Consider the following 22807-nt stretch of genomic DNA (forward strand, 5'->3'; position numbering starts at 1 on the left):
TGGTGGTTAAAAATAATCTTACCCATTAGATGTTCAGTATAACACCTTCTCCTTGATAACTAAGCTGCCCAGGGGGATGGATGCTAGGTGTTGGTGAAAAAACAACCTTAACCCCTAAAAATGACCCAACTCTTCCCCCTCCCCCAAGAATCTCTTGCTCAGTTCTTGAACACCAGATCAGGATCTGGGCTCACCTGTGGAACCTGCTGCCTGTCACAGCCACTTTTGGCTGCAGTTGCAAAGATTTATGACTAAGATAATAACCCCATGGTATCTGAGTTTACAGCCTGATAGTTAATTATTCTCTGTGTGCTGTGTGTTGTAGTTCACATGTAAACAGGGCTTGGAAAGCAAACTAATCCCACAGCAGAACTGGGCATATCCTGAGGGCTGTTCTGTTTCCATCTCAGGAGTGGGGTGTTCTGCTCTTGTGTTTGAGCTTCTTGGAGGGCTTTAAAACATGACCTGCTGTATCTAAACATGGTTTATCTCCACTGCCAATAATGCAGTGGAGTCCCAATACTAACCTGGAAGACAGTTTAGCCTCTTTTTGCATTCATGGTTGATTCTGTGAACGTTTTTCCTTGCTGTGATGCCAGCAGAATATCACTACTGAATTATGGTTATTTAATCAAGGTCTGTGCATTATCATACAAGTCCTTTCATTCAGCTTTGTCCTGAAAAACTGATTTTTTTTTTTTTTGATTTGCAATGGAATTGAGTGAGCTTCTGATACATCAAATCCAGTCATGCATCCTGCACCTCTGCCTAATGTCATGCAAATGTGAATCAGGAGGCACATGTCCAACAGGCCTTGCTACTGAAAGCCAAAGAGATTTTCTACGTCAGTGACAAAGGAATACAAAATTCACAATCCTTTGCACCTACTCTGATGCATCTCTTTTAGTGCATCCTGCAGATGTTAGCTTTCAAACATCTGTTTCTCCTGGTGTTTCTTTCCTCAACATCTTGAATCACAGTTGAGCTGGTGCCGCAGCACCAGCTTGGGATCACCAGACTTGCTGGTTTAGCAGTTACATCTGGTTTTATTCCAAATTATGGTTTTGTCCAGCTGTCTTTTAAAACCATTCCTATGAGTTGCTAGGATACATTTCTAAAAGTGGAAACTGTGTTTACACCACTTCAGTGCGAAAAATCTTTGAATATCACTTACTTCTTTGCCAAGGCTTCATTACAAGGCACTGCTGAAGTTTACCAAGCTCTCCAAATTGTCATACAATCCCGTTTCTTTGTTTGTGGTAATCAGAGAAATACATGGCTGATGAAATGAATCCTGTTTTGTCTGCTATTATTGACTCCTTTGCTGAGCAGTGGCATTATTCAGACGGATGTTTAGTCAGCTCACTCCTGACCAAGGCCAGTCCTGCACGTGTGAGTTCCTTTTTGTGCATCCTCCAGCCCTCAGAGCATCTCTGTGACCTCCCCTGGACTGGCTCCAAGTCCTTCTCATGTTGAGGGCCCCAGAGCTGGGAATCATCTGAAACAAAATCCAAGCCACACATTTCCCTCAGGAAGGTTGGAGGCAAGGAACTTGAAATTTGTGTGAGTGAAGGATGGGCAGCACACACCACCAAAAGGCAGTGGCAGAGTTTGCCCAAGTTCTGCATGACACTTAAATTTCTGCTTGTCAAAATATGATTCCAAGGATGAAGTCTTCCTCATCTTACAACATCTGCTGTAACTTGCCTTGTCTTGCATTGTTAATTTTTCTAAAATGTGAGGGGTTTTTGACATAACAGTAGTCTCCTAACTATAAAATCTACACAGTAGAAATAGGTTTTAACACCTAAATTTATATTTTGATATCAGGGTCAGTGTTGATGCTTTTAATATCAAATGGGGTTTTTGTGGGGGGCATCATGTAGGAGGGTGACTGAAGAAAGAATTGGCATTTAAACCTTGAAAGAGCTTTTTTTAAATGATAGTTCTGAGATTAGACTTGTTAGCCACCATTGTGATTCTTTCAAACCAGCCCAACAGGCCTTGAAATAAATGCTGTGGATGTAATCAACAATCAGATTACACTGAATGCCCACAGCCTCCACCAGAAAGGTCTAAGGGAAAACCATTACAGATGAAACAAAACATAGCATTTAAATCCCTGCATGAGAAGCAGCCACACAAAGGAAACTCAGATCGTGGTTTAATTACCTGGGTGGAAGAATGTTTAGAAAATTAATATTAGGACCTTGGCAACTGAAAGCATTTAAAAGTGTTAATGCCCCCCCTTTTCTTCCTTTTGATTAAAAAGGTCACTGACAGGACATAGCTCTTTGCATACTCCATCAAACATGGGAGTGATGGCTGCAGTGATTTTCTGCAGCTCCTGCAGGTGTCAGAGGGCTCGAGATCTGTGCATAGCTTCTTAAAATGGCCCCCAGAAACACATATTTTTATTTAAAATCTTATAAAAGGAGCTGCACGGTTGGTGAATTTCATCCTCTCATGATTTTTTCAGGCTCAGCCTTTCCAGCTCAGGTGTATCGAGGCAACCTGGTGGTTTGGTCATGCACAGAGGTGACCACCAAAAGGTTTAAACTCTCTCTGTTTGGGGAAAGCTCCTAAACTGATGAAATGTAAAGCCATTCCTTCCATTCTCTCCTGGAAGTAAAGAATCTTAGATACACATTAGCTGTTGCAGGTGACTGAGGAGGAGAACCTGCACGTGGCCTCTGTGTCCTTTGCACCTCTCTCTGGGCATTGCTGAGTGCTGTCTCTTCATTTTCACTTTCCAGTGTGGTGCTGGAATGGCAGGAAAGAAAAAGCAGTAAAGACAAGAATTAGGGTCATCATTTTTTGCCTCAGGAATGATGATGCTATACAATTTCCATTGTACCTCCTGGGAGTGTATTAAAAAATGAAGTGTAGGCTTAGGCAGCATTTAGATGGGGAGGGAAGTTAAAAGATTTTACTTCTGCCAAGCCTTTTTTAGGATATTTAATAGGGATGTGGTGGGTACAGTGCGGAATCTGACACGTGGGTGGTGATAAAAGCAAGGACTGGTAAAAGCAAGAGAAATCCACAGGTAACCTGAATGCTGCAGCAAGGTCAGTGCAGTGAAGGAAATGGAGATCCTGAAGACCTTTTCTTTGGTTGCAGCAGCACTGAAAACCTTGGAGTTGTTATTTGCTCTTGAATTTATGTGACCAGCTGGGCTTGGCAGGGTCATGATGTGATTCCCAGAGAAGCTGTGGCTGCCCCAGCCCTAGAAGAGTTCAAGGCCAGGTTGGACAGGGCTTGGAACAGCGTGGGATGGTGGAAGATGGCAGATGGGTTGATCCCAAAAGTTCATTGATTCCTTGAACTTTTCCATCTCCCTGGTACTGCAGGAGCGTTGCCTGCAGCTTGGAGTCATTCCTGGTCTCTCCCTGGGAGGAATTAAATCTTGTTGAGCATGTGGATAATGACATCCATTGTAAACATCCATTGTAAATCCTCCCCCCTTCCCCCCAATAATATCTTCATTTTGATGGAAAGACTCTCGTGCACTGAGGGGCCAGGGAAGCCTGGTTTCTTTGGTTTTCATGTTGATCTAAGCTCTAAAGAAAGACAAGGCTCAAGTGAGGCCTCTCCTCAGCACATCCATCCATAGGATGGTTCTCTTCCATTGCACCATCTTTTTCCCCTGCCTGGTAAAGTGCAAAAATCTTAATGTAGATGAGACTTGACTGAAATTGGCCCGAAGCTTCACGCGTTAATCCAGGCACGAGAAGGGAGGATGGGGGTTTCCATTGCTCTGCACATTCCCACATAACACCCAGGGAGTGTCTGGCTGTGTTCCTCTTGTTTTCTTGAGAAGCCAGACTAAAAATAACAGCAAATAGGAAATGAAAACAATTCTGTTACTGCATAGTACATTGCAAGGAAAAAACATTTTCCACGTCTCTGGATTAGCAGAATGTTTGAAGCTGTGATAACCAGTTGTTAACAACCATAATTTAGATGTGGGTTGTTTTTTTTTTTTTTCTTCACATAAATATGACTTATTTGAAGTACGTTGAATTAGAAAACTCATGAATAAATATTTTGACATAATCAGAATTATATGGCTAGAAATTGACCTACTTTGCATGACAGATGCTTGAGAATCCCCCAGCTAATAGCAGACTAACCTGGCAACGCAATGCCCCATCTTATAATATTCTAAGCTGCATACAGACATTAAATTATTAGATTGTTGGGTTTTTTGCACGGAGATTAGACACAGTCAATTTTGTTTGTAAATGAGTAAGTTATAGGCAAGTTATGGAGGAGGCCTTGGGGTGCAGTCCAGAGAAGGATTCCTGCATCTTTTGATCAGTGTTTTCAGCGTGGTCTCGAAGAATCTGTGAGAGGTAGAAATAGCCAGCAAATCTTGATGGTATCAGCAGCCAAATAATGAGAGTATTGCACCAAATAGACAGGTCTTTTCAGAAGATAAGCACAACTGCAAGAGGAATAATAATGTTTTAAAAATCTGGTAATATTTTGATGGTGTAAATAGAATCTACTTTTCCCCCTGCAGCTGCTCCTTATGCCAAGTGTTGATTTCAGCAGACTGATTTTATCTGCGTGTCCTTTCAGTTAATATGACAAGAATTTTCTGTATGTTCACAGAGAACTCTGACCTTGGGAAAAGAGTCTTCTCAGTTCAGGTTTATATGGATTCCTGTAAAAAAATAATCTTCCTTTATTGTTTTAACAAACACAGGTGATGAAACATTTTAGGTGCTTATTGCACAGAATAGAGTTTTCAAGCTTCATAAGTTTTTGTTGTTCAGTTCTAGCACAAGTAATAATAGTGATTTTATTTGTAAAGTATCTGGCCTTTTATTTCTAGTGGGGGAAAAATACCTTTTTTATGGCTCAGTTTCAGCAAAGATAACCCTCCTTTTATAAAGTCCATGCAATGAAAAATAACAATTCCATTTTAGTAGCCCCTTTATTCACTTCCCAGTTGTTTTCTCTGTTTTCAAAGAATCTCTGCAGCTGAAGTCGACTTTGTTCAGACTTTTTTCCCCAAGGTCTTCAGGGGAACGTTTTGCTTTCTTGTAATGAACCCTTGTTAGCACAAAGGTAGTAAAACCACGTGTGTAATATTGGCAGATCTGTTCTTCCAAGCCTGAAGCAGGGCCAGGCTGAGACACAGCTCCTATCCTCTATCTTGATTTGCTCCAGCTGCTTAAAACTTCCTAGAATTAGGTTAAATTGTCCCTTTAGCACCCACATTTCTTCCAAAAAGGATGCAGTTCAGTCATCCTTGCAGTGCCCAGCTGCCAGACCCAGCGTGGTGGGCTGCAAGCAGAGACCCCTTCAGGTGCTGCTCAGCTGGGGATGGAGCTCCTCCTTTCAGGGAATAAAGGCATAATTTTAAAAGAGAGTCCTGTTTGCAGGACACTGATTTACAGTTGAATTTGGATTCTTTGGAAGCCTCACCCAAGGGCAAGAGACAGAAGTGATTGCTTGGGTTAGTCACAATCACTGCTTTAGGAGCCTCTCTCTGGCTTGCAGTGTTTGGAGGAGGGTTGGTAGTGATTTCTCTCTGATTGCTCTCCAAGTGACCAGCTCTGAAACACTGGGCTGCTCTGCAGGTGGCTCAGAAAATGTGTTCAAATTTGTAAAAATTTCAGCACTCAGATTTGGTCTTTTGTCCTGCTTCTTCTCACATACCAGTAGGCTTTTTGGATTTAGACATGGTCACTTGGGTCCCTGTGCCCTTAAAAATGAAACCATCTACTCAATAGCTGAAAAAGTCTCCAAGTTTTCCCAGTTGGGGAAAGTTTCCTTTTCTCTTACTTGACGTAGAGTTAGCTGGTGGGGTTTACTGGTTTGTTTTTATTGTATTTCCTTACTTTTCCAACAATTCACTCTCAGTTTCCTGAGCTCCAACCCAAACACTTTGGTTCCTTGATGCCTGCTCAGTTCTAGGAGCAGAGGAGTTGTCCTGATGTGCTGATCTTCCCTGGCTTTGCACACACCAGAGATGTGCAAACCCCAATTTCTTACCTCTGGAATCCTGTCTGGCACAGGGGTGTTTTACTTCTTGTCAGCAGTTTGCCCAAGGGTGACTGCCAGCAGTAGTCTTTTCATTCCTGCCTCCTGCTGCCACTTTGACAATAGGAACGGCAGCAGGAGGCAAAAATGAAAGGACCAGATTGAAAGAAGCACTTTGCCACTGTTGTAATTTTGAAATTGATGGCGTTTTTTAGCCCAAAGTCTCAGGAAAAAAGCTGCTTTCCTCTTTGCCTCCTATTGTTTTTCCAGCAGGGAGAGACATTCTCTGATGTTGCAGAGGCAGTGGGAAGCCAAAATGAAAATAATTTTCTTCCTGAAACATTGGATAACAAAATGTGAACAATTTCAGCGGGGAAAGAGTGGTTTGTTTTTTTTTGTTGACTGCCATGTGGTGAATACTGGTATTTCCATTTGACTACAGAAAATAAATAGCAGCTGCTTTTCTTATTGAGTTAATGTGATCTTAAGATCATTTCTAGACACCTATTTACCGTGGGTTTTTTTTTAGCATGACACTTTCATTTATTTCCTTTTTCTGCATGAGACTAGGTGTTGTAGGGTGGGTGTATAGTTCACTTCTGAGGCCATATGCTGCCTTTAGTGCCATGCCCTTGGAACCAGCTTTTTAAGGCAGAAACTTACAGGTCTGCACATTCTAGAGGTGAGTTTTACACCAATATTATCAGAACTACTAATAATCCAGATGTAATTCCCAGGGCCACTGATTCCATTGGAAGAAAGATGAGGATTGTTCTGCAGTTGGATGGACATTTTCTGCTGGAGTCTTTGCTCAGTGGGGTCTGAAGTGGTTCTGGGGTTTAAGGGATGTTGGAGGTGGGGCTGGGGAGATTTAATACATCAAGAGTGACCTTCATCTTCTCTCCCAGAAGACCAAGTTCTGTGATTTAGGTGAGACTTTATTTGTGCTGGGAAGGTGATGCCTTGTGAAGGCTGCCCTAGAGCAGAGGCTGAGCAGAGCTCCAGAATAAAGCAGGGATTTATTCCAAGGATCTCCTCCATGCACCCACCTTGGGCAGCACCAGAGCCCAGCCAGGGCTGCACCCAAGATGAACCAAAATGGCCCCAAAATGCACATGGGGCACGGGGTCTCTCCCTGGGATCAGCTCTGCTCCATTTGCACCTTGCAGTTCATTGTCCAATCCTTCTAGATTTTCTCTCTCCAGCCCACGGTGTTTGTGCTCTTGAGGCTGAGATTTGGCTCATTTGTCCTTGGTGTCCAGCTGGAGCAGGAATTGTTTTGTCTCCCTGCTTTGTGCAGAGAGCTCACCATGCCCTGATGTGAATCTTAGAACTACACACTAAAGCAGCACAGAATGTGAAAAATAGAAAAGCTAAAACCTGAGGCATCAAAGGAAGTCAGTGAAGGAACACAAGCACAGCCCCCAGCCTGTGCAGTTTGCAGATGTTCCCAGCCTGGTGTGATCCCAGCATGTTCTGCAGAGCACTGACATCAGCCTTCAGCAGGATGAAGTTCTGCATTGACACAGGGGATGGCTGGCAGGGGAGAGGTGGCCCTGGTACCCCATTTCACAGCACTGGTGCAGGGGGGAGCACATGGTGACAGGAGAGGGTGAAGTGTGAATCAATGAATGGCTTTGTCCTCCTGCTTTAGCTGTTACAGGCTATTGCTCTTGTCTTTGGGGACTTCAGTGGCTGTAATTAGTTATCTTGAATGGAAAGATTTTTTTCTCTTATTGAACGTGTGAGAAATTTGGGAATGTTAATCAGCAGAGCATAACCTTTTCTTAACTTGCTCTTTTTATAGTCCTGGGGAATTAACATTTATCATAGGGCAGCACAGGAAACTGGTATTTGTATGAAGTGAACGGATTCTCCATCCTTTCTCTTTCTTTATACAAAACAAAAACTAAACTCTTTGGTAAACTCATCAACAGAATCTATTTTGTAGGCTTTGAAGTATAAATTCCAAATTTGTGTGTCTCACATGACTTTGGAGCTCCACATGTAAACGTGTGTGTCTGTGTCCTGGATTAGTGAAAGTCTCATTAAAATTGTTCTTGAAAACTATATACTTAAAGCCAGATATAGGGAGACACATAAAAACAGCTTGATTATTTTTTTCATGAGTTCTGAGCTCTTACAGTTCTTGTGGGATTAAAGAGGAATCGGGGAGATCCAGCAACTCTATGGATCTTGTTGCAAGCTCACATACCAAAATAATTAATTAGATGCTTATTTGTAAATGATCAGTATTCCATGTGTTGGCTGATTTTTCATCTGCTTTAAGGTGATTCTCAGTGCTGTGGTGGATCTTGAAAGGAAAGAAAATTCTGTCTGACTTTCCTCTGCCCCATCAAGTTCAGATTTGGTGGGAAAATGACACATTCTGGGGTTATTTAGCAGTCCCTGTGGACTGGGCTCTCCTTGCTGCTTTGGAAGTCATGTACAGAGATTTTGGCAGCAGATGGTATCAGCTGAGTGCCCCATTGGGACTGTTCTGCTCGTTCATGTGAGTACAGCTGTAACAGATCCTTTGGTTTTCAGAGTGCTTGGGCTTTTACAATGCCCCATCCAAATGCAGTGCACATATCAATGCAAATTAAGGATCACTGTAACATCAGTTACCTTTCCTTAGCTGGTTTGAGCTCAGAAACAGCTACTGACTCCCAGGCAAGCGGGTAAGGAATAAAACAGCTGATGACCCTGTTTTCCCAAGGGCTTTATGTACCTGACATTTTGATGTCTGTTTGATTTAAACATTTACCCAAGCTTTAAAACATTAGGTGAACAAAGATTGCTAAACTGTCTTCTGTCTCCTAAGAGGAGAGTCCACAAATACCTGTCTTTGCCCTTCCCCTCTGGTTGTCCAGAAAACATAATTTTAATTCTCTAACAGCAGAAAATGGACTGCCAAGTTCCCTGGTTTCACTTCTGGTCATTCCCTGGGGTTTGCTGAACAAGGTTAGTACCCCAAAATGAAGTTTTATTGCAGGGTCTCAGTTCACTTTAAATCAATGTAAAATTTGGAATTTCAGCTGCTTCTACACACAGCCTGCAAAAGGCTCCTTTACAAAATGACTTTCAAAGATTTATGAAGACTTGCATGGTACAGAGGCTGAAAGGAAGTTTAATTACATTCAGCTTTTGGTCATTTCTGTGTCTGAAGATGTGCCCATATTCTGTCATCTCAAAAACCATCTAAGAAAATAAAATTGATCAGTGAGCCTTCTGGCTAAAAGGAAAATGAGTGCTTTGTCATCTGCCCATGGAGCCTGGGTGCTCAATCACTGCCTTCTCCCGGGTGCTCGGCCCAGGCTCTCCATCACTGAGATTTGTCCCAAGTTTTAATCAAACATTATTTTATACTGAGGCCTCCTCTGTAAATGGCAGAACCCTTCCCTTGACATACTCACGTGGACTTCATTGCAGTATAAATAGATAATTTAATCCAGTCCATGGAACCATTTTGCTTTGGAGATGGTAAATGTACATCATGTTCATCTTGGATTAAGTGTTACGATAAAAACTTGACAAGTGCAGTCGCTGTCACCTGATGAACAACATCTCTGCTTATAAAGCTGATCAAGGACAGCAAATAATATGGGAACATCTTATTTCCTTGCAGAGGAGACTTGTTTCTAGGAGTGGGGCTGTGTAGGTGCCTCCAAGTACAGTAATTCTCAGGCTAATAATGCCAGAAGCCATAAAATCTCTCAGTTTGAGGTTTTGTGAACAGCAGCGCTGAACAATCGGGGAGTACTGCTGAGATGATAGCCTGAATGATGATTGAGTTTTCCTGGAGAGCCTTTATCTGTGCTTAAAATTGGAGGTAATGTTTTTAAATTAAACCATAATAGAAGTTCATTGAGCCTTTGGAGTGGTTTCTCTGTCCCCTCTTTACGTGGTTTATCATTTTCTCTAGAAGTATTCTCAATCTTTTTGTTCAGGACAAATTGTGTTGCTGTCAAAACGGGGCATTTAAAGCACCCCAGAACAGCACCTTGCAGACTTTTTTAGGAGATTTCCTATCAATTGATGAAAGGAGAAGTTTGCCCTCGGGTTGTGCCCATATCCTGTAACCAAGCTTTTGTACAGGCACTTACATAGAAAGAGGTGCTTATTCCTCACAAAATTTTAACATGCTTTTTAGGGTGGTGTCCCCATAAACAGGTTGTGTTTCACTCCATCAGTAGGTTTTTTGAGCTGCTAGGGATTAGCCTTTATCACTGAAATAAAGTGTGAAATCCAAAGTATGTCTTCATTTAAAAGACAGCAGTGCTTGATGTCATGAGCATATCGTGCTGCGACTGTGCTCTGGTCACTTGAGATGAAGTATTGATCTTGAAATTAAACTCTCAAGTATCTGTCCTTTTTAAAGAAAAAAAAAAGAGTTTAAAATGGCTAATTGCAAGAAGCTCATTTGAGAAATATTGGTAGAGAATGCTAGTGCTGACACCAGAAGGTTAAATTTTGAGCATGTAGACTGCTAGGTACAATGTAGTTTCTTTTCTAAAATGTTATGTTCAAAGAGAAAAAGGATTTTATTTTTCTGTGGCAGATCTGTGGATGCCCACCAGAGGGTTGGGCAGTCATGCTCCTAAAGACATTGTGGAATGACCCAGCAACTCTTAGTTCCCAGTTCTAGGAGAAAATTGCAGGAATTATATTAACAGATGCCAGGAGAATCTGAGAACTTGTGTGGGGCTCTCAGCTTTATAACCCCAAATCAACATTCTGCACTGAACTTTTTTATGGTTATGAAGAAAGAATTCCTGGGTTTGTGGTATCACGATCCATCCCTTTGTGTGATGGACCATTTTGAGCCCTCTGTGTTGGTCTTGAGGTTCTGTGAAGGCACTGAAGAAAATGTGCTCTCAAGCAGAATAATCAGAGTTATCTTCATGATTCCTTTTAGTTCCTGCTGTACTGAAAGGCACATTTAATTGCATGTGAATATTTTCTCTTTTACACCTGCTTATGTACTTAGGGGCTTTTTTCTAGGGAAATCTGTAGTTGATTAAAATTGCTGTGAGTTTTCTTGGGATAATTGACACCAAACGAACCTGTGCATCATGTGTGCGTATATCTGCAAATAGATAAGATTATGCATGTATATATATATATTTAGGTGCATATATATGCACAGCTAATGGGAAATACCTTTCACTTAGCAATTAATTTAGGAGTCTTCAGTCTGTGTGGCATCTCAGAGGTCATTCTGCACCACAGTGTTTTGTATTTTCCGCTGCGTTGATGCCATAAAAACCCATAAAAATGCTAATTGCCCCAGGAAGATGTAAGCTGTTTATAAGTGTGTATGGGATTGTTTTTCAGCCCTGTGATACAGGAGGAGGTGTTATTTCAGGTTTATCATTTGAATGTGTGCATAATTTGAATGGATACAACTTTGACAGTTTATTAGTTAGAAAAGAAGGAGAAAAGAAAAGACAGCAAGCACTGTGTCGTTCTTCAGCGAATTGATTGCCAGGAGCATGTTATTGACTTTGGTGATAATATCATTATATATTTTACAGTCGTAAAATCAAGAAATTCAGATTATGCCCTGAGGGCTTCACACATTTAAATAAAGGATATAGCCATTTCCAGGGTTATTGGTTTAGATTAGCGGGTGCTACGAGGAATGCTGAGTGTGTTGTGGGCAGGACAGAAAGAGCAACAGTGCTCTCACTGCAGCAGGGCTTTGCTTTATTTTATTTTTCTATTTATGAAATAGACTCACTTACAGATCCCCTGGGAGGATGAACAACATTTGCTCTAAACTTTAGCATATTAATACAGTGTTAGCTTGGTGTTCTGTGGGGCTGAGAGCTGGAATCAGGCGTAGTCCTTGGCATGTACCACGAGTGAGGATACAAGCAAACCTGGGGTGAGCTGCAGGCTTCAGAGCAGTGTCAGAGCCACAGAACCTGACACAAACACATCTCTCCCTCTTGGTGCCAAAGATGGTGCAGCTTCCCAAGGAGCCCCTGTGCCTGTGTTGGGTACAGCCCCAGGAGCACCTCTGGAATTCAGCTCGGGCTGCTCCATCCTGGATCTTCCACAACAACTCCTCTCCCTCTTGGACTGCCTGCCAGCCACCCCTTGGGACTGACTGGACTTGAGGCACTTGGGGTTTGGGTTTGGGGCTGTCTCCATCTTGCTTGAGGAAATCTCAGTTTAATTAAGATATAAAGCCTTGAATAAAAATGATTGACTGCATTCCAGACCTTATTTAGGACTTCTGCAGCAGCTTTAGTGAGATGGATAAAGTACCTTAATGCTGATCATGCTGCTCAGCCTCTCTCCACTTCATATGGCAGCTTGGGAGGACATTGCATCACCCAGCTCTGGGCATTTATTGTTCTCTTAAAAGAGTGTGAAGGTCCAAGTGCAATGTCACAGCTCTGCAGCAAAGATCATGTTTTCCTTCTCACAAAGAAGCAGGGGGTCCAGCTGGAACATGTACAGCTCCAGGGTGTGTGGTGACATCTAGAAAAGTAGATAAAAATGAAATAATTACTCTTACATTTACATTTTAAGGGTCTCTGAGGATTATAAATCTTTACACTGCAAACAAATCTTTCCCTGGATCAAGATCAGCACATTTTCTAATTAAAAGTGATCACCTTTTTAAACTGAATTTGTATGAATTCTTAGTGGGTTTTTAGTGTCTGCATTTTTTCTCCATTTGTGGCATGAGAATCAATTTTATTTTAATTTTGATAACCTTCCATTTTGGATTGTAAATTGCTTGTGTTGAGTTGGGAACAAATGCCTGGGTTTTTCTTATGAAAATCCTTCTGCTTATGAAAAACAGACTATGAAAGCATTTTAGAGCAAACCATTGGTTGGAAAGTACCCACTGATCTCGAATAGTTGTGATACAGACATTTAATTTAGGATCATTTGAGAATGGTGTGAAGGTACTGGTCTTCTGAAGAAGAGCTCTGGGGATGTTGCTCCCTGTGCAGGGGACAGGTGAACAGCTACAGTGGACATCAGCTGCTTACCCAGAATGGTTTGGCATTGGTGCTGTTCTCCAGTTAAGAATTGTTAAAACAAGATTTCAGGAAATATGTTGTGGAGACAGGAGTGGTTGTCATTAAATATGGCTTCTAATTTTGCTGCAGATCATGGCCTAATAAATGATTTCTGATCTCAAGCTTCAGTGTTCCATAAAACCTTCACAGGTTTTATGGAAACCTCTTCGAACCATGGAGATGTTACCTAACCCCAAGATGTGGCTTCAAAGTATTGAAATAAAACTCAGCTCTGGCAGTAAGTGCATCCCTGTATCCAGAATAATTTTCCTTCCAGAGGCTGGGACCCATCCAGTGTGGTTGCAGGGATGGCTGGAGAGCCAGGCTTGACAGCAGAGCTTCCCTGATAAAAGCAGAAGCTGCAAAAGAGCAAAGCTTGACTCTGCTTGTTGCATGGAAGGAAAGATTCACTTCCCTGGGCGTGTTCCTGGCAGGGGCACAGCCTCTGGTTTAGTGGTTTAGTATTCTCACTCCCCCTCCTCTGAAGCCTGGGAAGAATTACAGCCTCGTAATTCAGGCAGCTCTTATTTATGCAGTTTCAAATACAGAAAGAACCTCGTTCAAGAGCTGTTATTAAAAACCCCACCCTTTTTTGTTTCAATGGTGAGATGTTTATGACAGTCTGGACTATCTACTTTCCAAAGTGTCCCGGGTTCAAATGAAATATCACCCTCCCATAAATCTCACACACCTCATGGGTGCTGTAAAATCATCTGCACTGACAGTGTCACGTGGTCATTTCCCAAGCAGGTAGGGAATTTTCAGCACCAAAATTTGGGAATATGGGTGAATACAGATCAGAGGAGATGTGGATGTGTGCTGAGGAGTGGTGGCTTGCAGATGGCTGACCCACAATTTAGGGCAGCGTGCGTGTGCGCTCTGCGTGCTCTGCACGGGACATATGCTCTGGGGTTTCACGGATGAATTTGTAGTCTCCAGCAATTTACAGCTTCCACCGTGGTTTCAAATATCTACATCATTTTCAGGCTGATGATTTTTCCCAGTCATTTATCCCAAAAGCACTTCATCCTGCCTAATCTGGGTCATAATTGACATGGGACTTGTGCCGAAGCAGACGCGGCCGTAAGTTGTGTTTGAGTGGGCTGTTAATGGCAGGGATTTAGTTACGTGCAGTAAAACACAGCAGAGGTTGAAATAAGTAAAAATGTTAAAATAACAGATGAATGCAGGGTCACAGTCACGACTTGGACCCAGAAAAGATTCTTGAACACTTGACATGCTCCTGCTGTCAGCTCACAGCTGCCTTTGGCTCTAACGGAGGCGTGAAGTTGGAAATTTCGGGTAAGGAAGCTGTTGGAATTGGATCGTGTTTAATACAAATCAACAGGATGTCTTTGCAAGTATAAAAGACATATGGAAAAGTCCACTGTTATTGTTGTGCTTTGTTGTGTCTCCAGATGTTTTCCCTCCTGCCCCGCTCCAGAGGCTGAAAGTGGGAAATGGTTTCTCATTGTTTCTAGCTGATGGTGCCAACATCTGCCTTGACGTTTCCCTGGGGAACGATATTAGCACTGCTGAGAGTTTCTGATTCATCACTTGTGTCTCATTTGCCTTTTTTTTTATTTCTTTTAAATACAAGATAATATCAGAGCGTGAAGTTTCAGCCCTGCACAGTTATTTTGAGGGGTGAGAAGAAATCAAGGGAAACACTTGGGTGGCTGCTGAACTATCACAGCAGCACTTCAGAGCCTCCTTATTTTTGAAAAGCTGCAAATGAGGGATTAAAACATTGCTCCGAGCTGATGTTTTTCATTGAAAGAAATGGTATTTGTGAGCTCAAACATACTTGAAGATCTCAAAATCTTAAAATAGCTCTGTTTTCTTAATATACATTTAATCCATCATTATTTCCCAGTGCTTGACTCTGAGGGGAAGGGAATCAAATTAATATCTTCATTTGGAAGTGCTCTTAGCTGGTCATCTGTACTCATAATGGTATTGTAAAGACTTAATTCCATAGTTCAGAACCCAACTGGCTGATCAACTTGATAAGTGTGTAAATTAGCAAAGTTGGCCAAAGTGTTGACTGCTAATGAAGGTGCTTTTAACAGAAATGCAAAACAAAATAAATTTTTTCCCCAAAGCTTCTGTACTACTTCTTATCAATAAACAGCTGTACAGTGTCAGATTATATTAATCTTCATATACTAATAAAATGTATTATATTAATGATGCTATTTTTTTAGTGCTTTAATCTGACTTTTTAAATAAGAATGAGCTCTGGAGAAAGTTTGGGCCAGAATTCTCAAATGTAGACTAAGACTAGTTCCTGACCTGTGACTCCTTTATATCAGACTCTGGTTTCTGGTTCATTCTTTTACATCTGCTGGGAGAATCTGACCAGAGCCCTTAGGTGGCAATAGTGTAAATTTTAGCAATGTCTGTCCATGTTTAGGGAAGGGGTTTTTTTTGAGAAATCTGTTGGGTCCAAGAAACTGAAAATTGTGTAATATCTCACTGTTCTGCCTGCTTCTTTGTGCTTTGGCTGCTGTTTGTTTGGTTGCAGTTATTTACAGCTCACTCCTGGGTTTTTTTGAGATCCTAGCAAAAAATTCCACAGGCAGCTGCAAAATATATGTTTAATCAATTTTAGGAAGACTGATTCCCTAACTAACATTTTTCTTCCACCTGAGACACAGTAAAAACTGTTCTGCAGATACTCAGGGAAGGGGGGGAAAGTTTTCCTGACAAAGATGTCTTTTTTGTGGGTTGCTGTGGTGTCACAGTCATGTGGTTCAGGTAATTCAGGTACGATGACAACAAAGCACCCTGCAGCCACTCACTCCCCCATAGATGGGGGGAAGAGAATTGGAAGGGTAAAACTGAAAGAATGTGGGGGTTGAGATAAAAATAGTTTAATAGTTTAAATACTACCACTACTACTACTATTACTACTACTACTACTACTCTACTGCTACTACTGTAATGAAAGTAAAATTGCAGACAAAAGAGAGAACTAAAATCCAAGCATTTTTATTAAGAAACATATTTTTTGCCTTTTTTTAAGCTTCTCAGGGTGAGCTTGCAAGAGCAGCCTTTGTCAGTTATTTCTGTGTATGTTTATGTGCAAAAATGGTAGAACCAGGAGTTCCAAAGCATCAGTATTCTACAGACAAACAATACAATTTGGTTTTTGGTTTTCCACCTTTCAAGTGTTAATAGTGTAAACAGTGCTTGGATGAGTCATTTTGTAGGGAAATAGTAGCATGTTTCTGTTAGAGTTTTGTCTGTAAAATGTAGAATTCTCCTGTGTCTTGGGATTAAAACTACTCATACAGATCACAAGTTTTCAGAGAATTCACAGGGTTGGAAGAGACCTTTAAGATCACTGAGTCCAACCCAGCCCCAACACCTCACCCAAACCCTGGCACCCAGTGCCACATCCAGGCTTTGTTAAACACACCCAGGGATGGGAACCCCACCACCTCCCCAGGCAGCCGTTCCAGAACTTTATCACCCTTCCTGTAAAAAACTTTTTTCCTAATATCCAACCTGTATTTTCCCTTGAAGCAGCTTGAGGCTTTCAGATCCACGAGCTGTGATTCAGGTTTATCTCTTACTTTACAAATTAGGTAAAAACCTAATTTGTGTCCTGGAGATTTTGTATGTCAACAGTTCCACTGCAAATTCCTTTGGGGTAGCGAGGCCAAAAGGTTTTATCGAGTGAGCATTTCCTTCTAATCCAGTGAAATGTTTGGAGTTAGACCTGATTTGCCACTTGGTTGTGTTGCTTCACTTGTTTCTCTTTGCCCTGCTGTGAGTATCCTCACGTCCATGTCGTGTTTGCAGGTCAGGATCGCAGCGAAGCCACTTTGATAAAGAGGTTCAAAGGTGACGGTGTCCGCTACAAGGCCAAGCTGATCGGGATCGATGAGGTTTCTGCTGCCCGAGGGGACAAGTTATGCCAGGACTCCATGATGAAGCTCAAGGTGCAGTGAAACTTTTCAATGTTACAGTCAAATGGAGTAAAATTCCGCTTGAACTTGCACTCATTCTCCTTTCATGACACTGAGCCTTCGTCTGGTTAATTATGTATTGAAATCAGTCAATTTTGCATGAACTCCTGCCTGGTATTGCTTATCCTGGTTTAATTTTAATACATTATCTCTCAGTTCTGTAGTTACTCCGTGATTGACACCACTGCAATTTGTCCACAAATTACAAACAACACACTGCAAATTGAATAATTTTATTATGCAAAAGGGGAAGTAAATGACTGTGGAGGAAAATGGGATATCAGAGCATTTTCTATGACATTTCTAATCAACTACAGCACTGCCTCTGGCTGTTACCTCCTGTGAGTGACGGGTGTAGGCAGCCAGATTTGCCAGATTTAGGGGAACTGGTGTCCTCCTGGGAGGAGAGTGTCTTGCACCAGCAATGGAAGGGCTGATGTGTTGCAAAATCAGGCAGTGCACTGAGAGGATGGCGCATGAGAACCTAAAGAGGAGTCCCTGGAGTTTTGGGGATGAAATGAAGCTGTGGCAAGGGCAGACTTGGGTGTAAGGTTGGAATGTAGAGTCTGAAATACCAGTGGTGTCAAGGGTGGCTCTCTGGACCTGACAGACATCCCTCTGTGGCTCAGTCTCTCTCAGAGAATGAGAGTTCCTGTAGGATCATTCTGTCCCTCACCCTGGGACGTGTGGAAGAGTTTGGGTCACTGGGAAGGAAGGAAGGGAGGGGAGGTTGTGGTTTCCTGGAGTGCACTCTTGGCTGTTCACTTCCCATCTCCCCTCTGCATTGCAGGGTTACAAACCAGGTCTAGCAGCAAGCCCTCTGCTGCTTTTCCCCTTTTATTTCCCTTTTATTTCCTTCCCAGCCCTCTCCCCAGCCTGATGGATTTTCCATTGCTGGTTTTCAGGAGGAGAAAGCATTATATAATGTCTGGTACACTACCAGCTCACAGGGTTCCAGTCCATCCAGGAGGAATGAGTTACTCATTAGGGAAACAGCATGGGGTGACACTCAGCTTGTGGTTCAACAACCTAAAAGCAAGATCTGGGAGATAATTTACAAATCACTTTTGTGGCAGGCAGAAATTAATCCGCTCCAAAAGTTGCTCTGTTGATGTGTCACATCAGCCACAATACTCCTGCCTGATTTAAATGTGTGCTGGGTGTTTCTCATAATTTCATAGCTCCTGGCACTATGGGGAGAGTTGTCACTGTTCTGCTGCACAAGCCTTTTTGTCTCTCTCCTCCATGGATTAATATTTCCACATCTCCCAGGTGCATAATACCTGTTTGCAGGTGGCAAGATTGATCTAAACACTACTGGGAAATGACTAAAACTGTTAAAGGAAGGGAGTCTTAGAAATTCATTTTGAGGGCAGAGCATTAATTCATGGATTCTGGAAATCCAGTGTTCCATACCATGAATTTTGAGGCCACCTATAAAGTCTTGGGGGGGTTCAACATCAGATCCTTGTAATGGAAGCCATGAACATCTTAAAATTTAAGTTAGTTGTTCTTGAAACATTGGAATTGCAGAGAACCAGATAAAGTCTAAATATTTTCATTTCATTTAGGAGTACAGCTGATTATATTTGATCTCAGTTCAGTGTTACTGGTCAGGGCAGGCTCCTGAGAAAGTGGAAACAGAAGTTACTGGTCTAATTCTGCTGTGGGAGAATAATGCATGGGATGGTATCAGCAAGTTCTCTTACAAAGTAAAGGTCTGAGATCCTGAAAAAAAAATTACCCTCAATACTAGTTTGTCACAGCATAGGTGTAGTTTGATTTTTAGAATAGTTTTCTTCTAGAAAAAAACTCAATTTGCTTGTGCTAGATGAATGTGAAATAAGCTAAATTAATTGGCTTTTTCTGTCCTCTTCTACTTGCTGGGTTTTTTTCCTATTTAAAAAATAAATAAATAGAACAGCTTATAGCTGGGAAAAGTGCGCTAGAAATGACCTTCAGCTTCCATGAAAACAAATTTCATGGAGGATTAGCTAGTGCAGAGGTTGGAAGTGGGAGCACATTTGAAATGCTCTCTGGGTAGCATAAAGAGATGTGGTACCTTGAAAAAAAGGAGAAAGCCAGAAGTAAGGAGGGGGCTGTTCCTGGAAAACATTTAAGTTTTCCTAGAAAAGTGGCGAATTTTGCACAAATAAATCTGTGGCACCTGGGAGAGTCAGGAAACCAACTAAAACCGCTCTTTGTTTGCACAGGGAATTGTTGCTGCGGCTCGATCGAAAGGAGAACATAAACAAAAAGTCTTCTTAACAGTTTCCTTTGGGGGAATCAAAATCTTTGATGAAAAGACAGGGGTAAGTAAAGTTGATTGTGTGCTGGGGCACAGTTGAATCTTTCCCTGGTTCCTTTAGAAGCATTTCCTGGCTGGGCAGTGGAATCTCACTGCTGCAAACACACATGAAGCATCTCAGAAATTTGATAAAGGGTTATTGTCCCTTAGATCACTTGTAGAGTGTAGCTTCTGCATTGTCAGTGATATAAAAATTACATTTTTTATGGAATGAGAGGTAAAAGATACTGGAAAATTTGAAGTTGTCTCTGTGAAGCAGCAACTTCCCCAGTAGCATCTGGTGGAGGAAGTTGCAGAGACTTTCATGCCTTACACAGATTCTGCCACAGCAATACCATGTTTGATTTTTTAAATTGCTCTAAAAGAAGAAACCTAAGCAAAACATTACACTACTTGGATATAAAGCAACAACACACAAACTGTTTTAATCATAATTAAGAAGATTTTTACAGCAGTTTAAGCTCTGCCTTGAATTTTAAAAAGCTCTTGATTTAATCTTTTGGAAGATTAACTATTTAACACGGTGCCAGAAATAAAACCCTACTGATGATAGATGAAATTATCTTTGCCAGCTAATTTATATTATTAGAAAATCAATGTCATTGAGCTCACTGATACATAATACGAGTAGTTAGTAATGAAAAGCTCATTTGGGATGTGTTGTGTAAAGTATCCATGCAAAAGCTGCGCTTCAGAGGGCATTGCTGGGGTTACAAAAAATAGGAAATGTCAGAACTAGGGCTGTCAGTGCAAATTGCACCCCAGCCACAGTTGTTTTCCTGAGATTAAAGCCTTTTATTGGGGAAATAAAAGAGAGGAAAGAGAAAGTGTATTCCTTTTGCACTTGTCTCTGGATGTTTCTCAAACACTGGGATTTTTTCTAGAATGAAGAGGGAAAAGAGGATGTATTTTAGAAACAAAGCTTTATTCCAGCTGCCTCTCCTGCAGCATCCTGCTCACTCTCCTGTCTGCAGAAAGTGAGGTTGGGGACATGGGAACAGTCTCCTTCATTTCATAGCTCTGACATCCCACACTCTAAATCTGACATAACTATATCATCCTTATAGTAAACCTGTCACTCACCCACTGAGGCTTAGAATGAAACCCTGAAATCCACCTTGCAGATGTGTGCCCCTGAGCTGCCCAAGTGATGGACAGGACTATTGAGTTGTCCTTCTTGCAGCAGGGCTGTGACAGAGGCCTGTGGGGAGCTTTCCACAGCAGTTTTTACATGATGTTGTCAAAACAGGAGAGTCAGGCTTCCCATGCCAAGGGTTTGGAGCAGAGGTGCATGGAATCCTCTGCCAGGTCTTCACAGCCACCATCCATCCCTTGGGCTTTTTTCCCAGCTTGGATCTCTCCTTGTCCCACAGTTTCACACCCTTGTCCCATTCATTCTTTGTCTTTCTCATCCAGCCTGTCTCTGCTTTGCCAGCCTGCAGTTGTCATCTCATTCCCATTCCTGCTGGAAAATCCCAAAAGCTGGCAAACCTAGGGGTTGCACGTTGCTCAGCCCAGGTTTTTGGATGGGAAGAAGCTGTAAAGAGCTGGAAAAAGATTCTATTTCACTCACACTGGTCTTCCAATTTCCATGTTAAACTTCAGAGTTTATAAAGTTTGGAGTTTGGTGTTGACTTTTATGCAGCAGGGAAGAGTCTGGATAATCTTGCATTTGCTTTCTTCTCCTTTAACAACCCTCCTAGTCTCTCACAATGCTTTTTCCCTTAGTTGCATTTCCATGCTTTTGGAATTCCCAAAAGGGTATTTTGGAAAGATTATTTGCCTCTCTAGAGTGTCCTTTCTTAACTTCTACCACTGTCTGTTGCTGTCACGTCTGCCCCAGCGCCAGTCCGATGTGATAGAAAAGAATAAAAATATTCAGAAAAAAAAAAGTGAGCTTCTTCATGTTGGATATCTTGTAGGGTGCCATTGGATTTTAATTTATCACAATAAAAAATCAATTTGTAGCTCAAAACTAGCAAATTTTTTTTTAAATTGGCAGTGTCATAGCTGACTTCATACAGATGATTTAGAGGAATTGCTCTGTAATTCGTTACAGATGAAGGGCTCTGGTTGGGGTACTACTGAAAAGGATAAGCAGGTTTTTCTCTTCTACTTTATAGCTCTCCTTAATATGTTCCAGACATAATATTCATCAAAAAGTATTGATTTTAATAATGGTATTATTCCAGCCATCAGGAATTCTGCCCTTTGAGTAAATTTATCCATGAAGGAGGTTCAGTTGAAGGTGGAATATCATTTGGAAAGAATATCCACCAAGAAAAATACAAGAAGGATTTTACTGTGAGCTTGCACTGTAGATGCAGTACACTGTGGTTCATCTACAGCATGCAATAGAAATAATAACAATCCTTTCTTATATTCCATGCCAGGGATTACACTAAAGAGGTCCCTTCATTCTACTTTCCAAGTACTTGTCAGTGTATTTAGAACATGATAGCAAAAAATTGTGTTTAATATGACTAACAGGATACATTTTTGGCATACACACAACAGGTTCTCCTGTTGTGTGTATGCCAAAAATTGTCATTACACATTGGGTTTGACCCTATTAATCTTATAAATGCACCTTTTTTTTTCAGCTGTCAGATGTTTTCCATCCATCCCATTTGCTTTCTCCAGATTATGTTTGCTAAATATATGCCTTACCTGAGGGATGTACATTTTCATTTAGTTTTTACTGTAAAAAAACCCTACCATAATTATTGCTGAACACAAGACTTTCTCTACCCAATGCCACTTAAGAGATTTCCTTGCCGCATATTACATGAAAATAATTTTTTTTTACCATTTATTCTGTCACATCCATCTTGGTTAGACCTCAATACTGCAATATATTCTTAATTTATTTTATGGGAGTTGTTTTATATCTTTAAGAGCATGATCTTCAGACGGCAAAAATACAAATAATTGTATTATGGTATTTAATACTCTCCCTTTCAGGGTGGAATGTAGTGATTGGTGATTTGCTAAGAAAGCAACAAAAGGAAGTGCAGATTTTGTGGAGGCCCAGCCCTGTTGTTTAGCTGTTCCTGGATGTTTTGTTAATCACACACATCAGGCCATCTCCCTGTGATAGCTCCGTGATGCTTCATTAGACTGGCGTGACTAATCCGGGCTCTGTAAAGAGCCTGTAATTGTCTCATTGTTTATTTATGTGGCCATAAATCTCTGTTTACTTGCAGCTTCCTTTCCAAAAATGTATTTGAAGCTAATAGTTAAATCCTCTGAAATGCTTGGGAAAAGATTTCCTTCCACCTCCACGCAGTGAGGTGTGCTTTTAAACTCTTGTTGTCTCTAATTGTAAAATGCTGTCAACTTCAGTGGCAAGCCCCTAAACTGTGAAAAAGAAATGAGATAAAAGCAAGAAATTACTATTTGGCTCTAAGCAACAAATTCTTTCTGTTAAAGTAAATTTTTGTAATTGCATGGGTGTGCAGATTGCCAGAGTGTGCTGTAAAATA

General features: G+C 41.4%; 1 protein-coding gene across 4 annotated transcripts in view; it reads left to right on the forward strand.

Moving 5' to 3' along the window:
* The window catches only part of DAB1 (DAB adaptor protein 1), a gene marked incomplete at both ends in the record, with an annotated part of 98625 nt that overhangs the window by 28069 nt on the left and 47749 nt on the right, over nt 1-22807 (forward strand). For all 4 annotated transcript variants that reach the window (XM_084211023.1, XM_084211025.1, XM_084211024.1 and 1 more), the window contains 2 exons: nt 16848-16987; nt 19228-19326. In XM_084211023.1, the coding sequence (XP_084067149.1) occupies nt 16848-16987; nt 19228-19326 (239 nt within the window). The remainder of the gene's footprint in view (nt 1-16847; nt 16988-19227; nt 19327-22807) is intronic.

This window comes from Fringilla coelebs, assembly GCF_963513975.1.
Source record: "Fringilla coelebs genome assembly, chromosome: 9".
In the NCBI taxonomy this organism is placed as follows: Eukaryota; Metazoa; Chordata; class Aves; order Passeriformes; family Fringillidae; genus Fringilla; species Fringilla coelebs.